We start from the raw sequence: 20973 nt of genomic DNA on the forward strand, positions 1-20973 counted from the left end.
TTTTTTTGGCAGAGTCCGCGAAGCGATTTCTCGGGGGGCCTTCGAGGAGTCTAAAATCTTTGTTAAAATCTTACGTGATGTCAGATTGTGCAACTGTGACTAAAGTGGTACTTGTTTGTACACATTTTTTTCTTTGCTTCAGTGGTGTATTCAACTGATTTTTGAATCATTGTACGTAATCCTGCGAAATAAGAAGAGTTGTACTTTGCATGTCGTTGTGCCAATACTTTCGCAAGGAGGAGTAAGTTAACGTTTACTTGCATTTCTATTTCTGACAGGATCAAGTGTCCGCTCCGCGGCAATTCTTACCTTTTTCTTACCTTGCCCGTAACAATTTCTTCAGGTTAAACGTGAGCCCCAAAATGCGCGCTTTAGGTCAGTTAATAAGCATTAGACTTTCATCAATAAAGTTTGTCAATTTTAACTGGGCATGATCAAGACGAATTGGCAAAAAGGTTTCACACAAAGCGCATGAATTTATGCCGAAGAAATTTCGCGGTACCTTTTTACCTTTAAACAAAACTTTCAATGATACACCCAGTTATCGATTTAGAAAAATATGAAAAAGTATGTGTAGCACTGAATAAATTAGCACTGAATATATCGTTACAAATACCGAATCAAGACAAATCATTGGTCTTCTGAATTAGAAAAAAAAGATAATGATTGTATCTTTATTACAGCGAATTTTCGCTCAAAAGCTGGAAACAACAAAATGAGCAATATTCGGCGTGAGACGATAATATCCCCTCCCTGACTGCACTTATATGTACCGGAATTAGTCAATCAGGCGTGGGAAAGTACTTGAAAGCGCCCCCGCTTCAAACGACTTATCCCAGTATGACCGTAGGTTCACTTTGTTCATTTAGCGTTCTACACACGTTTGGGTGTAGAAGAACGCCGTCTGTGCTTGTGTTGTCACGGGGCTATTTGTTGCCGGCGATTAATCGTCGCCGCTGCTCACTGCGTCAAGCTCTTTGCTGCTTGGTGTTTCTATGTGGCGTCATACGAGAGGGGTATCGATGTTGTTGATATTGGGTCGCTTTAAATCCAGGTTGGCACCAACCTGCGGCGGCATCGTGAGAAACATGTCATAAGTAGTTGCTCAAGTACCATTATACGCGTCGCAAAGTAGAAAAACGAAAACAGTAGGGTATAATGTATTTAACTTGAGATTTTTACGCCAGAATATTGCAGATGCAACGGGTTTTAAACACAGATATTTATTTAGGCAAGGGCATCCTTTAATAATATTCGCTTTTTGCTTTAACAAATATTTGCTTCCGAAATGAAAAGAGATTTTAGTGAAAGTGATACTGACAACGAAGAGGAGGCAAGCGGGTGAGAAACACATTTAAATTGTACATAATGGAAAAGCTATTCACTTTTTTAACACAGCTTGAAAATATGGTTGATTTTCGTTACATTTTAGTTACTGTTACCAACAATTACTTTTATAGAACTTCGCAACCTCTGGCACTTGCACGGAAAAAAAGACGTGGGGTAGGTGAATTATATTTCTGGCGTAAAATATTTGTAGAATTAACACAACGTTTAATACAAAAAGCTGAAATAGTGAATATAGTGAACAAACGTTTATTTCTGAAAACAGATTGTTGCGTACGCGAGGAAACAATTTATTGTTAAACGTAATTTAATATGATATCCTTTATTTCTGGACAATTAAACGACTGGTTGGTTAAGACTTTCCCGGTGTTTACCAGCTTCTTTAATTACCCGTCAGCGTCAGAAAAAAAACAATGGAATCATTGATAGTTGACATTTTTGTGTAAGAACAGCCTATATGTGTTTTCAGTGGTTACCACATACCATTAACCCACTTCCTCCGACTAAATAACTTGACTTAATGATTGTAAATTAATAATAATATTAGCTTTGTTGAATAGGTTATAGAGAAGAGGAGAAGAGATCGCATTAACAACAGCTTGTCTGAATTACGTCGTATGGTTCCCACCGCCTACGAAAAACAGGGTTCCGCCAAACTTGAAAAAGCTGAAATTCTGCAACTTACAGTGGAGCACCTAAAAATGCTACAAAACGTCATGGCAAAAGGTGTGAAAAATAACACAATTTAGTACATAAAGATAAAGACCACTTTCAACAATCTTCTATCGACAGGTGGGTTACCATTCAACGACGCTCATTCTATAGCCTTAGATTACCGCAGTGTTGGTTATCGTGAGTGTGTCTCAGAAGTTGCAAGATATTTGGTGGCTATTGAAGGAATGGACAATCAAAATCCTTTACGAATAAGACTGCTTAACCATCTTTACAATATTTTAAATCAGTCCGAGGCGATTCACTCACTGAAACACGCTACCAGACGTAAGTAACTTACGACCAGTAATTTTGCTTTCCTTGATATTAGCGGAAACCTTAGATTCCCATGATTTCCTGCACACCCTAGTTTATGTTGCTTTACAAATTTAGCTGCTGCATTTTCGTCATGGATGGATTTAGCGGCAAGAATGGGTGACACAAATCTATCTAAGCCAGAAGTCACCTTTCCCTTCGGTTTTGGTATCAGACCACCAAGACCCCACCCATATTGTACCGTGTCAAACCTTTCACGGGCAATACCACCAAGTGACTTTAGATTGGACCTTGTAAACCAAATTATCGGTGGCCCAAAAATAGAAGGCAACAAACTATCTTGTTTAACCACAACACCAGCCAATGTCAGTGAACAAACAGTCGATCGGCCATATTGGACTGCAACGACAGCTTCAAAGCTAGCTACTGCAGCCTTGGTAAATTTTTTAATGTTTTTTTAAAGAAACAATTTGCTTTTTAACGCATAATATGTTTTTTTTAAGAAAATAGATCCAACACTTATTTGGATGCTGTAGTAAACTGCTTGAGTAAACACACACAACGCATTCTGACATACATCTTAACATTGTTTAGACACAACCACTGTTACGATCATCATCGTCGTTTGGCTTGATGACAAATGCATTTCAATTTCCCGGAACCGATTCTGCACACAGTATAACACAAACTTCTTCCCTCAAACCGATTGTCACAAAACCATCGTTTGAAACGAGCTGTTGCGAAGATTCTAAGTTGGGTGTGTAGATTTTTTAGGTTATTGTTCGATACTTTGCCAAGAGTTTCATATAAAGAGCTTACTGTGACTTGTTCCGTTTCAATATTGCACATGTTAATAAGCGAAAGCGGAAAATGCGTAGTAAGGATTGTTTAAGTTGTCAACCATCTACACATTTTGAAGTCGTAGCAAACATTAAATGTAACGTACCAAACGTAATTAAAATGCCCATTTACTGAAACCGTTGTGTAGCAATTTTTTGTTGTCAGATTGTTTATTTTGCTTTTTGCACATTTTTCCTGCAGTGCTGCTATATTGTCAAACATTGATACTTTCTCAACCGAATATCTAACAATATTAATCATTGGTGCGGTCATAATTATTAACCAGATATGAACCATGATCCTGTGACGACTATTTTGTCATTGAAGTGATATAATTGAATCAGGCGTCGTTCGTTTCCTCTCTTTCTTTTCAAAAGTTGTAGATGAATGCACAGCAATAGATAATTGCACATTGCTTTTTCAATGTCTATTCATTATGCCGTGTAGAAAATGCTAATAAAATTTCACAAGTACCTATGCCGGAAATTACTAAACTGATGTATTAGTTAGCAATGCATCTAACCCACTATAAAAAGTGTATGCTGAAATCGAATATTCAGCCCAAAGTCGCTTTAATCTAGTCTGTTCGCACCAATCGAATTGTCTACATAGGTCTAGTACCATTGGATGTGTAGAAAAACTCTTGTGTTGCATAAACTTGATTATAGCATTCTGATCGCTCTTCAAAAAACTGCACAAACATATTTATTGCGGACAAATTGACCGGTATTTTACAGAATAAATGGTTTTCTACTAACGTTGCGCAACTGTAAATTAATCAAGACATCAAATGAGTTCGATTTCGCCCGAGCTTTTAACTGAAATATCGCCAAAAATGAGATATTTGGATGAACCGCCAACCTAATCAAACTGTTTATCACTAATTACAACTTGATCCGAAAAAAAGAGTAGGCTTTAGTTTACAAATCTGTTACGCTGATGTGTCCACACGTTTCGAGTGCATTTAATCATTTGCATAGAAGTATAAAAACTAAAGGTTCCTGGTTTTAAAATGGGACGACACAAAGTATCTATGCTAGTGTGGGCCAAAAACCTACATTGTTTTCATCGTACATTTTCTCATCGGCTCAGCGACGACGAAAGTGCTAAATAAGGGAACGATAGCAGTCTGTAGTGTCACTTAAATGGAAGTGTTGCAGCTAATGCGTCGGACCACAGCGCGAAAATCGAGACAGGGTCATACTTCTCCCACCCAAGGTCAGCGACGAACGGCGTCAGACACAGTGGATGTAGTGTCTACAGGTCGGGCGCGTCAGCAACTATGTGACGAGCGCTTGAGTTCGCACCCTTCGTATGAAAATAAGCGCAGCGAAAGTAAAGGAAGTTTGAGCCGTGAACACACTTAGCAACCACATGCGTGCTGTCGGTACCAAAACAACAACAGAAAAATGAAACAAAAAGCCACACGCGACCGTGGGAAAACCAACTTTATTGGCAGTTTGCGCTATGTTTCACAATTCAAAACCAGAAGTATCTAATGGGCGTACCATATTAACCTGTACGGCACATTTTCTTTAAAAAGTGTATACGTTGCGTAATTCATTGTATTGTATCACTACATTTAAAAAATCTAACACCTCCACCAAATAATATTTAAATGACCCAGTAAAAACTGAAATATTAGTGTAAATAAAATTGGTTTCAAGTGACAATAGGCTGTGAGTTCTGTTAGTGAACAAAAGTTTAAATATTACAAAACGTAGACACAAAAAAGATTTCCTCTTAATACTGCGAGAAACTTGTGCTAAATGTGAATTCAAAATTTATGAACCATCAGTAGAGTGCACACGAACAAACGAGGATTGAACGTAATCCACCTAAACTCCTTAGAAAGCAAACAAAAACACAAGCTTTGCTGCAAAAGAAAGGGTAAAAGCGTAAAATAAGCGATCGCCGAGCGACATGCAAGTTTTGGTATTGCGACAGTAACATGGCGTCATATCCAGCAAAAACACAGCTAAAAAACATAGGTGCTGGCCACGTTTCTGTTGCAACACTCGATTCAAAGGCAAAAAATAATAATTCACTTCTAAGTCGAAAAAAGACATCATAATCTCATACACAACTTTTCGGACGAAAACAACAATAATATTTAACGTTACTATCGCGTGCCAACTCACGACACGTAAAACAGAAAGTTAACTTTAATTGGTCCGAAAACCTATTGGGGTCAGTCGGAATAAACTTGCCATGACGTCTGATGCTGTAATATTCGTTGGCTAACGGCTTTGTCGGTTTTCACGTTTTGAGATCGTTTTGCTTTGTGTGTGGGAAGATCTTGGTTAAACCGACGTCGCTCGAAAAATCCAAACTAGAATTAGAAACAGAACTCTGTCATCGGATTGAAACAAATGTGCCAAAAACCAAAGGTTTGTTTTGCAAAAACAGGAACAGATGTAAGTGACGATTAATCACACTACTCAACACCGCAAATCCATTTCAATTTTTAATTAGTCTTGTTTATAACGGTGGCTTAGCACACATTGCATATATACTACTACCTATATCACAAGAAGGCATACATTCACAAAATTACTTTAAATTGATTCCCATATTGGGTAACGTTCTGTTTTAAAGTTGTTTGTTTCTGCAAGCAGAAATTCTTGGGCCCACATTGTATTTGCTCTACAGACAAACTTATTAAATAGCAAACCACAGCGTCCCAACAAACAGTCCACAAAAGTTTTGCCCCAATCGGCCAGTGTTTACAAACGTGACAACTGAAACAGATTTTTTTGTATGCGGTGACGGGTTTAAAAAACGTTTACTCTTTTAAGGCTATCGGAGTAACCACTGTGCTATCAAGCCAAACAAAACGAATAATTTTATCTACTAGCTGTGAAAGTTTTATCGCAATCCATCAACTTATTAATGACAAAAGGTGAAGGACAAACTTTAGGGATTAAATAATAAAATTAGTAGAGTAAAATCAAACTGTGTTCCTTTCAGACTTGTTTTGTTTGTGTTTTTCCCACTTAAGGGTCGCCAAGTACACACTCGCGCACAATGTTAATTTCATGCAGTTCTTATTCGTGGACACACGTCATTTCATAAAGCGGCACCGAGCATCACTACTTCGCCACGGCATTTCACAAATAACACTAATTATCAACAAAACGCAAAAACACACACAAGTTTCATAATTACCAAGAACATATGCACACATGTCAAGTGGAAATTAATAGGTCAAAACATCTGATTGCTCATCGGCTTTCTTTGACGCTTGCTTGTGTCGACGTGCTTTGTGATAATCCCCGAAATCACGGCGTCGTTTGAAGAAACCACACTAATTGCGTTGCAAAACAGGCATTATTTCGGTACAAAAGCAGTCACCATGCACGTTTGGCGAACGAAACAGGCGTAAAATGCAAAACGGTTATAGTGAAATTTTCCATGCATTTACTGACTTACAGAGCAATAATACGTAATACCATGTGCGTTTTGGGTAACAGATCAAACTATTAAGTGCAAAAAATTCGCGCAGGCAAGTAAACAAGTGGAGATATATTTTCATAATTAAAGTTGTAAAGCTGATGACAAACACTTACCCGCCACATTACAAGAACTATTATGACGAGCAGAATGACCCCCGCTAAAGTTGCAACAGCGATCACCAACAACCCAACTTCTTGTTCTGGTGGTATAACCTGAAAAGAATGTGCATCACAAACTGCATGAGAAATTAAAACATGTGGCAATTTTGTGTACATCTTCCCAAAACTACACATTTTAGTAATATACATGATACATGTACCTTAAAATAAACAGCATACAACTGTTGTTTTTTTTCTTCATACACAAGACAACAAAAAGTACCATACTTCAGTTATGCAGAGTAAAAGCAGTATGTGAAAGCAATGATACATCTCATAACAATTCAAAATAGAATTTTACCTGCTCAGAAAGGATGCTTGTTGAGACTTGATAAGACAACACAGAGGATTGTGCGTACAAAATATTGCCCCGATCAACAGCTACAGTTGCTTCAGAAAACACTCGAATTTCAGCAACACCATAATATTCCTGAGTCATACAACACAAAACTATATGTTCGAATTGACTAAACAATGACATTCTGTTGTCTAGTTGTCACACAAGTGTTTGGCCAATTTTGTTTCTAAACCAAAGTACTCAAAAAAAGTAATATGTGCTGACGGTTGAGATAGCAACATGTTTTAAATTGTCGCATGTTTCAATTTAAATGAGGTATTTGTTAAAGTTATAACATCCAGCATACCTATTTTACAAACTAATTGAACTTATTTTTATTGTTCACACCAAAAAGCTTTGTGGACCCCTAGTGTACAGCTAAGAACTTCTGATAAACCAATACAACAGCCTAAATATTACTTACCTCTAAAAACGTACTATTCCATACAACAGCATTTAATTTGATAAACACTTTTTGCAAGGTTTCCAATGTGCCAAGCGAACATGTAAAATGAACACATTTGGCTAAACCAGAACATTTCTGAAAAAACATGGCACAACAAATTAAGTAAGACAAAACAAAGGCATCAGTTGAAAATAATTGCAGGACCACGAACCAGAATTTCACTTGTCGAAACAGTTTTTTTGGTTCCAACACTGCTGGTCTCCGGTGAACCTTCTGATACTAGCAAAAAACAAAGTATAAACCTACTTAAAATTTTGAGCAAGTGGCCTAACAAAATTACCAAAAATAGATTGATCTTAATAGAAGTGTTACTACTTTTAAGCAGACAAGTCAAAATTTTCTTGTGGCTACATTTGAACTGCTGGTCATCTAGTCTAAAGTATACTGCTGTTACCATACAAAGAGACATTTGCTGTTTTTAACCAATTTCCATGCAGAGAAGACAACAAACCTAGCAATGAACTGCATAGTTTGCTGCAAATCAAATCCCAAATACACTGTTTTCACAACCACTTTGGCACAATGCCAACAAATAACAAACTTAAAACAACTAACCATCAACATCTCGCTTCTTTCTTGATGGCGAACTTAATGCAAGTGGGTTTAACTTAAGGTTCAACGGATTTGTTTCTTGTTCAGGGACATAACATACTGTTTCATTGTTTTTTCCAGGACCAGAAATCTTCAAAAAACAAACACATTAAATTCTGTAACAAAGAGCAAATGGAGATTTCAAATAATCACCTCCGTGTTAATCAAATAAAACAACCACTTTCCATTGTGTATAAGTTGTGGCCAACTTATATTAACATACACATCGGGAACATCACTTGATCCAGAGTTTATAATCTCATAAGTATGTCCAATGTAAAGACCTGACAAAAAGTTTTGGAATTGATGTGAGAATAACTTTTTTCTTTGACAAAGTGAAAGTTTTACAAACCTGCATCCTCTGGTTGTTTTACAGCTGATTCACCAACTACATTTCCACCAAACTCCACCTGGTCTACTGAAGGATACCCTTCAATGTTAATCTGAGCTTGCACTTTAACCAACACACGGTGAGCAGTTACTTTGTCTAACTCTGGTTGCGTACTTGACCTATGAGAGTAAAAAAGGATGCTAAATGCATTAAAAACAATATATTACATAACCAAACAATCAGCTGGTAATCTGTCATATATTCACTGTTTTTATTATTATTTTATGCCAATCTAGCAATTTCAGAATTTCTTGTTTTAGTAACTTTTCACAATTATCATAAATTGATGAGTGACCTGCCAAGTTTACACCCTTCATGTATACCTTTTGAAAAGCTCAACATGTTGAAAATTTATACATACTGTTTAATGATCAACTACAAAGACATTTTGCCATCACACTTACAGTAGATATACATTTGTTACCTTATATTATTAACATTGTTTCTGCACAGAAAAATGTGTGCACTCACATGTGTGTCGCAAATTAGTATCGTTATTTATAAAGTGCTATTCTTTTTATGTTTAAAACGACAAACTGGCATAAAGCATGTCATGCATTTGTTGATTTTAAATTTAAAACTGCACTTGTATGTGCATGTTTTAGTAGTAAAGAAAATTAAAAAAAACAATTAAATAAATTATTACAACCAATGCCATTGAGAATTTTAAACCACTAGGTAGCATTAATGTTTACAAAAACCCATAACACACCAGAATAGACTTACGTAAAAATCTGAGTCAAAACAGTAAACTCATTGACGTAGTACAGTCGGTCATCATTTTCCAAGCGGACAATCATTTCCAGCATGCTGTTCGTGCGAAAAGGGTTGCCCAGCGAGCATATAACCAGTGATTTATTTAAAATGTCGGTTGTACAAGAAACAGTTGCAGCCTGGAAACAAGCAAACTAGTCACAAAGCCTATGAACAATACTACCGTCCCTTGAAATATCTATTACATACTGAAGCATTGGTTTTGGCCAGTCCAATGTATTGCAAAAACGGAGGAAGTGTAATTTTCAGTTTAGCCTGATGTGCATCCTCCGCATTCTCATTGGTGATACCTATCCGCAAACCAATTTCTTTTTCCAATCCAATCAACAACAAAGGATCTCCGCCTGGTCCCTTGTTTCTTGAGCAATGAAAGTGTACAAAAACATGGTTATTTGGAGTATGTGGAAAGCAAAACAAAGCTTATGTAAAGTTAGTCCCAACTAAAGGACATTAAATTTATTTTTTGCAGCATGATAAGTGGCAACTATTTAACCAAAGTAAGTATCCTGAATAATTCAACCTACATTCCATAATCTGGCTGCAGTGGGTGATTGAAAGTAACCACTAGGTTTTTGGTGCAACTAAGTTGCAACTCCAACAAGGTACTATTTTGGAAAGTCAACATAAATTTAATTTAGCATAAACAGTAGATTCCACAAAATAATTTAATTTCATAAACCTCCCCATCACACTAATGTTTGCTTTGTAATTAACATTGTCCTTTAAAAGTCAGTATACTACATTTTATGATGGTCCACATTCATTATTTGTCATTTGTCATACTAACACACATACGATTGTAATAAATTTCAATTTGGGTCCTATATTTTTGGAAAATCATTCTGATCACTTTTTTGCAACATGTTTATGTTGACCTGCAGACACCTCCTGTTGTGTGGTAGCTAAGAGGACAAACCCCAAAATGACCATTATGTGGTTTCGGTGAGTCAGTAATTTTGTTTAACAACATTGTCTTGACAGATGTACATAGAACTTAAATAGTATGGCCATAGGCGTCGATTTTTTAGCATGAATTTTCTTTTGTGGGGTGGCAAAATTTGATCAAGTAATTCCTCATGTGATCAAACCACACTACGTTAAACGTTAAGGTTTGTAGATGGCATTTCGCGGATATTGGCAGCGTATAACGTGTATTACTCTGTATGCATTCTTGCTTAACTTGGACGTAACAACTGTGAAAGTCACGTCACAAATCGTCCATCTAGTTGTGTAGTTATCATGTCACAATGCGTTAGTGATGTGTCATAATGCGTTAATGATGCACAAAATGGGTTTTCCCGATGCGTTGTCTAAAAACAGTAAAGATTTCGCGTTGCTTGCTTTGCACATGCTCGAATATAGCGACCGCTAGAAAGATCACATGTGAATGAAAGAAACGGATATATGTAAGGCACAAGTATAAATGCGGCCAGGCAATTTCTGGGGTGGCAGCATAGCTATTTTATAACGGCTGCCACCCCAGAGATTTTTACTGGGGGGGGCACGCCACCCCTGCCACCCCGGGAATCAACGCCTATGAGTATGGCTCCAATAATTCATTTGTTTTACAGATCCCTATGAGTTAGGGGGACCTATAATCACATGTAAGGAACCATACATGTTTTTTCTGTTTGCTCATACATACATTTCTACCAAAAAAAAAACAAGAAGCAAAGTTACATGGTAAATATGGTACAAGTAACACTTGGTAATTAAATTCTAATGAAAAGTACTAGAAAATTGCTTTTTACCCCAAATTGTGCCACAAATCATCTTTTTGCAGAACAACGTATTGGGCCTCCATCTGAAGATTGCTGCTACAGATTTCATCAGGTCCACATTCCTTGGAAATATTTACCTGAATAAGAAATATAAAAAAACATCAGAAACAACTATCACTATAATATGTTAATAAAGTCAGTCTTTTTAGTGATTTTTGTTTTTTATGACATGCTAATTATGCTTAGATTGTGATCTTTTTATTGCATAGGTTTTCCAACAGAAACAATCTAGCATCAATACTCGTCCTTGGTAAAATCAATACAACATGACTTAAATTAACCCAGGGAGATAAGTAACAATGACATTACCATAGCAGAAGCAGTGTTTGGGATCTCTGTGTTTAAGATAGGTATGGTGTTAAATGAAACCAATCCGCTATCAGCCGTTTCAACTGGGACATCTGTTACAGGGACATCAAACTCCATTGTCATGTCTATTGGTGATAGTTTATCTTGAATGTCATTCTGCACAATATAATAGAGTTATTATCATGACCAAAGTAGTTGCTAGAAGGTATAAAGCTTACCGCCAAATAAACAGGCATATCTGCACAAACAAGCCTTTTTTGTGACTGTGGATAAAGGATGATACTTCCCATCATACTTCCTTGTTGGTAATCAAGGGGTGCAAATGTAACACGTGGGCGTAAACCGGTATTTGACCTGGTTACATCAAGCTGAAAATGAAATTGGCAGTTAGTTAAAAAACAAATTTCAACTTGACAACGACAATGGCAAAAATTCAACATACCTTAATGTTGTAAGCCATGGATACAGATTCATCAAAAGAAATTGGAGTTGAAGTGTATTTCATGCAAACTGTGACATTAAACCTAAAAACCAATAAATGGTTATTTACTGCATAATAATACAGTTTAACCAATTTAGTTACACAAATTGTTTCACTTACGTCACAAGCTTGTACTCTTTGCCAGTAGTTGGACTTGTGTAACTAATAGTGTTTGCATTTCCTTCAGGATTAATTGCAATTTTTTTAACCGAAGCTGACAAGGATCCTTGAACATTTACTATTGGTCGTGATCTATAACACAATCAAGTGAAAATAAGCAATAAATGGAAGTACAGTACTAAAAATTTAAAATAATAAACCTGTATAAAACAGCAGTATCAGAGAGTGACCCAACCATAAGATCTGGATATCCATTTAGATCCATATCCAGACCACCATTTACAGAGTAACCAAAACTCGTCATATTAAAATTAATTTTTCCAGAGTCAGTAAGGTTTTTGGCCAGAAGTACCTGCAAATAATACATAGATTTAAAGTTACTCAAGGTACAACAGGATTTTTTTGAACAAAACTAACTTGCACAGGTTCTGTGTACACTCCTTCATTAGGCTCACTGTTTCCATGGAATATATAAACAGCTCCCTTTCCTTCATCATGGCCAGGTGCACCAATAGCAATATCATTTGCTCCATCCATGTTAATATCACCAAGGCTTGTGATGGAGTTACCAAAAAAGGAGTCTATCTCACCATAAAGTCTGAAAATTGTTAAGTAACAAAACTGTGCTCTTGCATTCAGAAAACTTTTCATCATACTTACATTTTGGTTGGAGTTGGTCCAATTAGATCAAGACCTTTGTTAATGTAAATATAAACAGCACCACCTCTCTTTTTTTCCTTGTCATAATATTGCGGAGCTCCCACAAGTAAATCATCACGACTAGAAATCACATTTTTTGTTTATCTAGCATTTTAGTTGTTTACAAATTTAACATTTTTGTGTACTGAAACATCAAATTAATTAGCAGCTTTATTTCAACAGTACATTCACATATGTTTGACTACACATGTTTGTTATTCATGGGCATACAAACATTTTGTTGTGGTGATACAATGCAAAAACATCCATCATTCCCAAACCAAACCAGTTATTTGACCAATAAAACAAGTCGTTTTCCCAACAAGGAAGGGAAATATTATTACAGTGTTGTCAGTAAACCAACCTGTCACCATTTACATCAATGATCTTGACATCATAACCGAATGCAGATGCCAGTTTTTCTCCGCGTAATGTTTCCCTTTCCAACAACGATTTTTGCACACCTACAATAACAATTTAAGTATTAGAACTTTTTCACTCAACAATAATTACAATCCTTACCTTGTGTTTCTTTTTCAAATATTACAACAATTCCTGTATCATTAGCACGAGGTGCCCCAGCAACAAAGTTGATAAAACTTCCAGATAAATGTCCAGTTGCAAGTGAAAAACCTTACAATATGCATAAAATTGTTTAGTTCAGGTTTAGTTTCAGTTTATTGCGTTAAAACTTAATGACAAATACCTTAATGTCTAATGTTGCCGATAAATTTTTACTTTAACACAACCAAAAGAATTAAATTATCGAATGAAAGACAGGCATTGAAAAAAGTGCATGACAATTTTTACTATTTTTAGTTCTATCATATTATAGAGCCTGGAAACAGGTTTAACAAAACAAACACAAATTTAGTTCTGAAACATAGCTGTGTAATGCATATGACATACAATGAACATACAACATGTCTATGTAATGAAACAGGTGGATGAATGGATAAGCTGAAATGAGTGACAAATCATCACAGTATGTAAACCCCCTGTTCCTCAAAACCTACCAATGAAATATATAAACTGCTGCTGCCAGGCATAATACACAAACTAAATATGCTATTCTGGCAAACGTAAATGTTTTACCAATACATTTGTCAGAAGAGCATTTTTACTGTGTATACTAACAAAATGTTTGAAAAAAGAGAAAGAAATATACCTTTCATATTTGAAAAACTTCTTACAAGCAAATAAAACATTTATACTTGCCTTGTACCACAGTAAAATAGAAGAACTAATATATCAACCTGATTTGAAACGCTTGTTTCAAAAAAAGTATGCAGGTCTATAGGGCAAAATAATAAGAGCATGCAAATTTTGGTTTCCAAAACATGCAATTTGTTCAACAAATGTATTATTGTTGGACATAGTAAAAATGGCAGATGACATACTGCCACAAACATGATTGAACTGAAACATTAAAAATACTGAACTTGCTGACAAGCAAATAATTCACATGATTCTTTTGAACATCATACCAAGGTAAGAATTTTGGGAAACTGGCTGCCCGTACAACCTTAGTGGTATTTCAGGAATCCAAGCTTGGTTGGCCCCAGTAAACCACTCATCAGCATTGGTTCTTATGGTATGAATCATGCCTACAGCATAAATCTGTTATGCAGAAATTTCTCAATACCCATTAAGTGGATTAAAGCTGAAAGCCTTAAAAGCACCTTCACATGGTCAAACAAGGTTTGTGCCAATATATTTTGATGACTACTTGTTAAGACAGTGTCATGCTGGTATGTGTACCATGTCACCCCCTAAATTCCTCACAGAGACATGTTGTATGTTATTAGGATTGTTAGAGTGCTAATTAGGTCAGTCACACATAACAGCTGCTAAAATACCCAGATAACTATTTTGAGGAATGCTTTCTTCAGTACTATCCTCCTTGCTCCACAAATCAATAGGAAAAAATGTGTTCTGATTCATCTCATGTGAATTTATAGCACCTACAGCATCCGACACATTGTTCATGAAAACAACATAAATTTTGGAAATATTTTTATGCAACAAATTAATGAAGTAAACAGTTTCATTAGAAATCTCAGGCACAAACAAACAGTTTGCACTCTACAAACCTGTCCAATGAAATGGTCCAGGCATACCAAAAACAATGTCTTCATCTTCATTGTTTGCAAAGTCAACCGACATGCCAGCCTGGCAGTAACCATACCATTCATGAGAATAAGAACCATCTGGATCCAGTTTTCCTTTGGTGAAAACGACAATGAAAATGTCAAGCTTTGTTTTTTTTTACTGTTTTATCACCAAAGTTACCCGAACCTACCATTGCAGGGTATCCATTCACTACGTATAGGTGAAGCTTGTAGATTGCTTTCTAAAAGGTAACACCGGCCCAGCTCAGCTTCCCAGATAATACCTCTAGCAATAGTTCCACCTCGTCGAGTATAGCGGGGAGCACAGACCTAACACATTTTTAATCCAAAAATAACTAGAATAGTGGTTTTTCTATATATTGCCAGTTTATATATACTATATCATATTCAACGATGTATCACATATACCATTTACTATATTTATAATGGATATATATTTGGCACCTACATTTCATTGGGTCCCTATCTTTTTCCTGGCACTTTATAACATAATTGTTTCTGCAAGCATAATCTAATAGGTCCCCACACATATGCATATGCGAATTGGTAACAGTAAAAATAGGGCACAATCATTGTTACATATTTACCAATTTACTATACACATCATTTGATCTACACATATGATTGTTTTTGCAAGCAAAAACGAATGGGTCCCCACACGCGCGTTTGTGCGGATTTATGGTAAACAAACATCCTGGTTATTTTTAGATTTTTAAGGAAAAAAGTGAAAATGTGTTTGATAACTTAATAAAACGACATAGCATAGCTGCGCAAAAACAGCTAATATCTAATCACCAACACGACTGTCTCGTAAAACGTCCGGCGGACGTCAAGCTGAGCACTCCCGCTGCATTCACACGCCTTAATCGTAAACAAGTGAATTACTCCATTGAGAGTTGAGACTTCTATCTGACTGACAGTGTACACATATTATGGGCTGCAAAAGTAACTATTTGGCCGATTAAGGCAAATTTTTAAATACTAAATGAATAACCTACTGCAAACAATTGTTTAACATTTCAGCACATTAGGGCTTGTATTTCTTGCCTAAAACTTATTATTTTGGGGTTTAAGGGGTAAAAATGGGTGAATCCAATAAAAAGTTACAAAATTCTTTAGAATAGCTTACATTGCACCAACCAACAAAGCATGAAACCCTCAGATTATGTACTTGGGTCAATACAGCCGTTTAAAAAATTTTTCGTTTTGGGGGCCTGTGGGTGAACCGCTGGGTCGTTTGGGGTCAAACTTCAGAAGGATCAAATTCGGAACAATAACTAACATCTGTGCAAATTTGAATAAATTTAAAGCACTCTTTCTTGACCAAACGCAATTAACAAACCAGTGTTGGATAGAAACGAATATTTTGGGGGTTTAAGGGGTGAAAATGGGTAAATCTTTTTTTAAGGTACAAAATTCTTTGAAATACCTTATATTGCACCAAAATCCAAAGCATATAACTCCTAAATGAAGTACTTTAGCAAGTATAGCCGTTTTAAAAAAATTACGCTTTGGGGGGCTGTGGGTGAACCGAGGGATCAAACAGGGTCAAAATTCACATGGACCCTCTTTAGACCAATATCTATAATGTGTGTAAATTTGAAAAAGTTTGAACCATTCTTTCTTGACCAAAACGTGGGAACAAATCTGCGTTAGAAAGAAAAAAATAAAAAAAAATATGGACAAAAACAATATGTGTCCCCTTCAGGGAAGGGGACCCATAATAATCATTAAATAGATACTATATTTTAGACAGTGTTTCATACCGGAAACGGAGCGGAACGTTATACCGGAGCGAAATAAATAATTTTTGGCTCAAATACCGGAACGAAATATCGAAACAAAAAATATTCAAAATACCGGAACAGAACGAAATACCGTTATTTTTCATTCCGGTATTTGGTTCTGGACATTTAACATGAAACAACTGCTGAAAATTTCGCGCCGTTAAGCTATGATAACAATTGAAGCTCCTGCAATTTACATGTGTTTGACCATCATTAACAAATGTCATGTGACGTAACAACTACCGACAATAATTCTTCTGTGTTGCAACTTTCTTTCTTTTTTCACTTAATGGTTGTAAAGAGAACAAATAAATTTCTTTTGTTAAGACCGAAATGCCGAAAAATACTGTTATAAATTTATTTCGGTCAGACAGCAACGAAATGAAAATATCGGTCCAGAACGAAATAACTAATTTGCTCAGAACGAATAACATTATTTCGTTTCGTTCCGGTATGAAACATTGGTTTTAGATAATTTAAGGGCAGCACAAACTCACAGCAATTTTTCCTCCGGCTTTTTGCCTTTTCACCACAACACCCAACCATTGATTTGAGTTGTTTTGTTGCAAAGTGTTTCCTTTAAAAACAAGAAATTGTTTCTGACATAAACGTAACAGATGTGGACACAGTCACCAACAAACAGTTGATATTTACCTTTGGTTTAATGCCACAATAATAAAAGTCATACAGTATACAGTATATTTTTTTCATGGGAATATGTGGGTATTTTAACCAATGATATGTCCACACCTCAGTAAATACGAAAAGCTGTTATATGTGTGCTGATAAAAATTTGGGGTGGAACATAGGAGCAATATTTATCACAAAAATGTTTGTATAGTTTGTATTTTTTTAATATTGGTGAATCACAATGCAAACATTGGTGAATCATGATATATACCACAGATTTACCTGAATCATCAATAGGCACAACTTGACAATCATTTGGAGATGGTGACACATTACATTTAAAAAGTGCTCCCGGTTTATATGAATCTTCGTCATGAAAACTTTGAGCGTCAGCTGTTGGTGCACCAACCAACATTCTACAATAATGTTGCCAAGTATTAAAAAAAGTATTACAGTTGGCCACAATGTAATCCATTTAAGATACATTTATGACACTACATAAAGATCGAAATGTTTATTTAGCAACACCTTTACATCTAATATTATTTTTCTAACACATTGTGTTAAGTTTTTCACATATATATGTGTGAAACACAAAACAAAAATATTAAATAGCGAAACATAAGATGTTTTATGGTTGTAATAATGTTTAACAAAATTGAAAAGTGCAGTTTACTTCTAACAGAGAACCATTAAATTGGACATAAAACAAACAAGTAAATCTCTCACTGATCCGAGTAATACATAACAGAAAAACAGTTCTGGTAAGTTAAAGGACATTATACTCTGTAGGAAACAGTACAGGAAATTATTGGTCTTAATTGCGGCAATAGGGAGGTATTTCAACAACACAATAATTTAGACATCACAACAAAAAAGATTGTTTCTTACAAATACTTATACAATGCAAAATACAATGTCAAACACAATTGCAACAAAAAATACTTGTATTATAGCAAGCATGTAAAGGTGTATGGATAAATAAACAAAAACTTACACAACATCATCTATATTGTTGGCATTTTCTGAAACATGATGCTGAGTAACAGAAATTCCAAACAAACTTCCTGAAGGACCACGTTTAATGATTGGCAGTCTAAAATTCAAAATTAAAAGTCATGTTCTGATCAGAAAAGTGGTTACCAATTATAGTGCGTTTACCAATAGTAGCACAACAATAAAAGTTTATGTATTTATGGCTCATTTAGTTTCGCCAAATTTTTAGATGTAAGTGGTATGGAAACAGATTTTCTAGAAATAGATAACGTACAGAAACACTGTACAAATCCCCAAGTGGTATGCAGGTAAAAGTTTGGCCACCACTGCTTTTGGCATTGTTTTTATATTCTTAGGTTTACTTTCTCAAATATGCACAATTGTTTAATCTTTATTGTCCATTGTTAGGTAAAAATATTTAAATCATGCCAGTTACATTTACATGTATGGAAAAAAGACCTGCAGATTTACAATTTAAGGATAGTATGATATGATAGTTTTCGAAAAGATGATTTTGGTCAAATCATGAAAGGTGGGTTCAAAAAAATTCTAGTTAAACTAATTTGAACAAGTGTCCAACAGAACTAGAATGAGACATAGAGTGTAGTATGCAAATTTTAAACATAACAGCGTTACTGATTCTTGCATTGGTTAGTCAGTCCACCAACGATAAAAAAAACGTATTTTCAAATTCCAATTAAAGTACCATCACACCAATTTTTCTCACACTTTAATAAATAAAATGCAAGAACCCTGGTCTTAAAAAAATTGCCTATTGTTAAATTGACAGAAAATTATATACATCTAACCAAAGTCAAACTTACCTGTCCTCCAAGTTAAAAGCAGAGGCAAGGCCTATGGCAGTCAACAAAAGAAATAAAATGCAATTTACATGAAAATATGTCATAATCTTTTTTAAAAAGGGATTTGCATGTAAACCTGAATTCTGAAAAGCACTAGAGAGAAATAGTCGAGAAATTACAAACAGTACATACTATTTCTGACGCTTTTACTTCCATTCTTTGAGTTTAAAACTTTAAACACAACCTTAACCTAGTGTGGAAAAAAGGAGTGGCTGCGCTATGGTTCCTGATTCGCGACCTGGCTATAAAAATCGTAAACACTCGGAACTGTTTCGAAGAACTAATCCCAGCAAGTCAGTAATAAGGATATATTTCGAATAAGTAACTATCTAGGGTTACCATATTTTATGATACACATTCCCTGACAAAATTTATCTCGGTTGCGTTAACCCAGTTTTTGTCAAACATTTTTGTTATTTTGTCTGGACGGTCCCTTTGCCATTATTTTGAGGGCTCGGTCCGTAAGCCTGAATGTGTATTTCAGAAAAACGGAAGTTGATTGCAGGATTTTAGCTAGTTATGCAAAAGCGCATAACAATGATCCAAATCTGACATCACAGACAAGACAAAAAACATTACAATTGTGCGCGAACAATTGCATTTTTGTTGGTTGTCGTGCAATAAAGCCTATTGTTTAGTAATGGAGACGGTCCATTCTCACTTTCACTTTGATTTAAACTTATTCAGTTGCACAAACTGACGCAAAATAAGAATATAGAAATTACTTCCACTTTTCACGGTCCCCGTTTCAGGACCGCGGACACCAGTGAGAACCGCTGCGTTAACCATTTTTGCGATCCAAACACTTCTATTCCGGAATAAATTTAGAATATTACGGTCACACGGGCGGAGACATGAGAAAACGTTAGATACGGTACTCTGATCCTTGTCAAATAACTTTCTGTGTAGGCTTCCGTTCAGTGGCGTAGCCAGGGAGGGGCCAAAGGGGCCATGGCCCCTCCCAAATGTTCAAATTTGTTTATTGAAAAACTTTAATTTAGTGCAATTTTGTCCCTCATCATTGTGGTTTCGTCTTTCAACTATCAAAGGAATATGCAAACTAGAAAAAATGACTGTTGTCACCAAGTTGTAAGCTGAAATCCATGCTTTTCATATCTATGTAGACATGGAATAAATCAATAAAGCGTTTTGGCTGTCCCATCGAACCAAAGTTTGGCAAGAAACGTGTTAGGAAAAAGCATGCCTTACACCGAGCATTAGCAAAAAGTTGTATTAGACAGCAAACTATTTGGCCCCTCCCAAAATTTTCGTTTGCCTACGCCACTGCTTCCGTTTAGTTAAGTTTATTAGGCTAAGCTCACTACTCTTACTATCCTTGAAACAATAAGCACATAGGCTATATATCATAGGGTTGCCATACGTCAGGATTTTCCCTGACATGTCAGGGAATTTAGTGTTTAAATCTGCGTCAGGGAGTAATGTTAAAATGTGCTTAAAAGTGAGGAATTTAAGAGAAAAAAAATATGCTATGAAATTAATGTACCAACGGCGAAGGTTTCTAGTAACTTAGTTATAAATAGTGATGCACCGAAGTTTCGGTTGGCCGAAACATTTCGGCCGAATACGCTGTTTTCCGATGTTTCGGTTTCGGCCCGAACTTTTTTGAAAATTCGGGCGAAACCGAACTTTTTTATTGCATGGAATTAATGCCCAAACTATCATTTTCACCAATACGAAACGTCATGAAGCAACTAATTGTTGTATCTATAAAATACGAGCCACGTTGTCTGCAAAATATTACAAGTTTAGTAAAGCTTCGACATTGTGGAAGTGATTTTGATTTGTCATATTTCACTTCACTCGCATC

The 20973-nt window shown here is 35.8% G+C and overlaps 2 protein-coding genes across 4 annotated transcripts; one reads left to right on the forward strand and one right to left on the reverse strand.

The window, feature by feature from the left end:
* Positions 1–1200: 1200 nt before the first annotated feature.
* Positions 1201–3654, forward strand: LOC145213334 (uncharacterized). Its single transcript, XM_080081566.1, has 6 exons — positions 1201–1341; positions 1461–1503; positions 1908–2073; positions 2140–2346; positions 2452–2771; positions 2929–3654. The coding sequence occupies exons 1-6, from the start codon at positions 1289–1291 to the stop codon at positions 3097–3099; spliced, it is 960 nt and encodes a 319-aa protein (XP_079937692.1). The 5' UTR covers positions 1201–1288; the 3' UTR covers positions 3100–3654.
* A 953-nt stretch (positions 3655–4607) lies between these two features.
* On the reverse strand, positions 4608–19262 carry LOC145213333 (integrin alpha-6-like). Of its 3 annotated transcripts, XM_080081564.1 has the most exons (28): positions 19107–19261; positions 18284–18382; positions 17569–17702; positions 17154–17233; positions 15040–15178; positions 14831–14962; positions 14597–14701; positions 13260–13370; positions 13102–13201; positions 12699–12818; positions 12456–12636; positions 12239–12390; positions 12039–12170; positions 11880–11961; positions 11656–11805; positions 11438–11593; positions 11099–11205; positions 9537–9705; positions 9300–9466; positions 8535–8692; positions 8336–8466; positions 8147–8273; positions 7743–7810; positions 7550–7666; positions 7090–7218; positions 6744–6842; positions 6343–6481; positions 5441–5506 (listed from the first exon to the last, which is right to left on the reverse strand). In XM_080081564.1, the coding sequence occupies exons 1-27, from the start codon at positions 19187–19189 to the stop codon at positions 6374–6376; spliced, it is 3336 nt and encodes a 1111-aa protein (XP_079937690.1). In that variant the 5' UTR covers positions 19190–19261; the 3' UTR covers positions 5441–5506; positions 6343–6373. The 3 variants fall into 3 exon arrangements, with proteins under 3 accessions (XP_079937689.1, XP_079937691.1, XP_079937690.1); XM_080081563.1 differs by lacking the exon at positions 6343–6481 and having other exon boundaries at positions 4608–5506; positions 19107–19262; XM_080081565.1 differs by lacking the exons at positions 6343–6481; positions 14597–14701; positions 14831–14962; ... (3 more) ...; positions 18284–18382; positions 19107–19261 and adding an exon at positions 14225–14357 and having other exon boundaries at positions 4608–5506.
* Between the last annotated feature and the right edge of the window lie 1711 nt (positions 19263–20973).

The sequence above is a fragment of the Phallusia mammillata genome, chromosome 2 (genome assembly GCF_965637545.1).
Source record: "Phallusia mammillata chromosome 2, kaPhaMamm4.hap1.1, whole genome shotgun sequence".
In the NCBI taxonomy this organism is placed as follows: Eukaryota; Metazoa; Chordata; class Ascidiacea; order Phlebobranchia; family Ascidiidae; genus Phallusia; species Phallusia mammillata.

Coding starts and splice junctions, on each gene's coding strand:
- LOC145213334 (XM_080081566.1), top strand. CDS start 1,289: ATGAAAAGAGATTTTAGTGAAAGTGATACTGACAACGAAGAGGAGGCA. Junction 1,342..1,460: donor AACGAAGAGGAGGCAAGCGG/GTGAGAAACACA, acceptor TTACTTTTATAG/AACTTCGCAACCTCTGGCAC. Junction 1,504..1,907: donor CACGGAAAAAAAGACGTGGG/GTAGGTGAATTA, acceptor TTTGTTGAATAG/GTTATAGAGAAGAGGAGAAG.
- LOC145213333 (XM_080081563.1), bottom strand. CDS start 19,189: ATGACATATTTTCATGTAAATTGCATTTTATTTCTTTTGTTGACTGCC. Junction 17,703..18,283: donor AACAATATAGATGATGTTGT/GTAAGTTTTTGT, acceptor ACATTATTGTAG/AATGTTGGTTGGTGCACCAA. Junction 12,171..12,238: donor GATACTGCTGTTTTATACAG/GTTTATTATTTT, acceptor ATTGTGTTATAG/ATCACGACCAATAGTAAATG.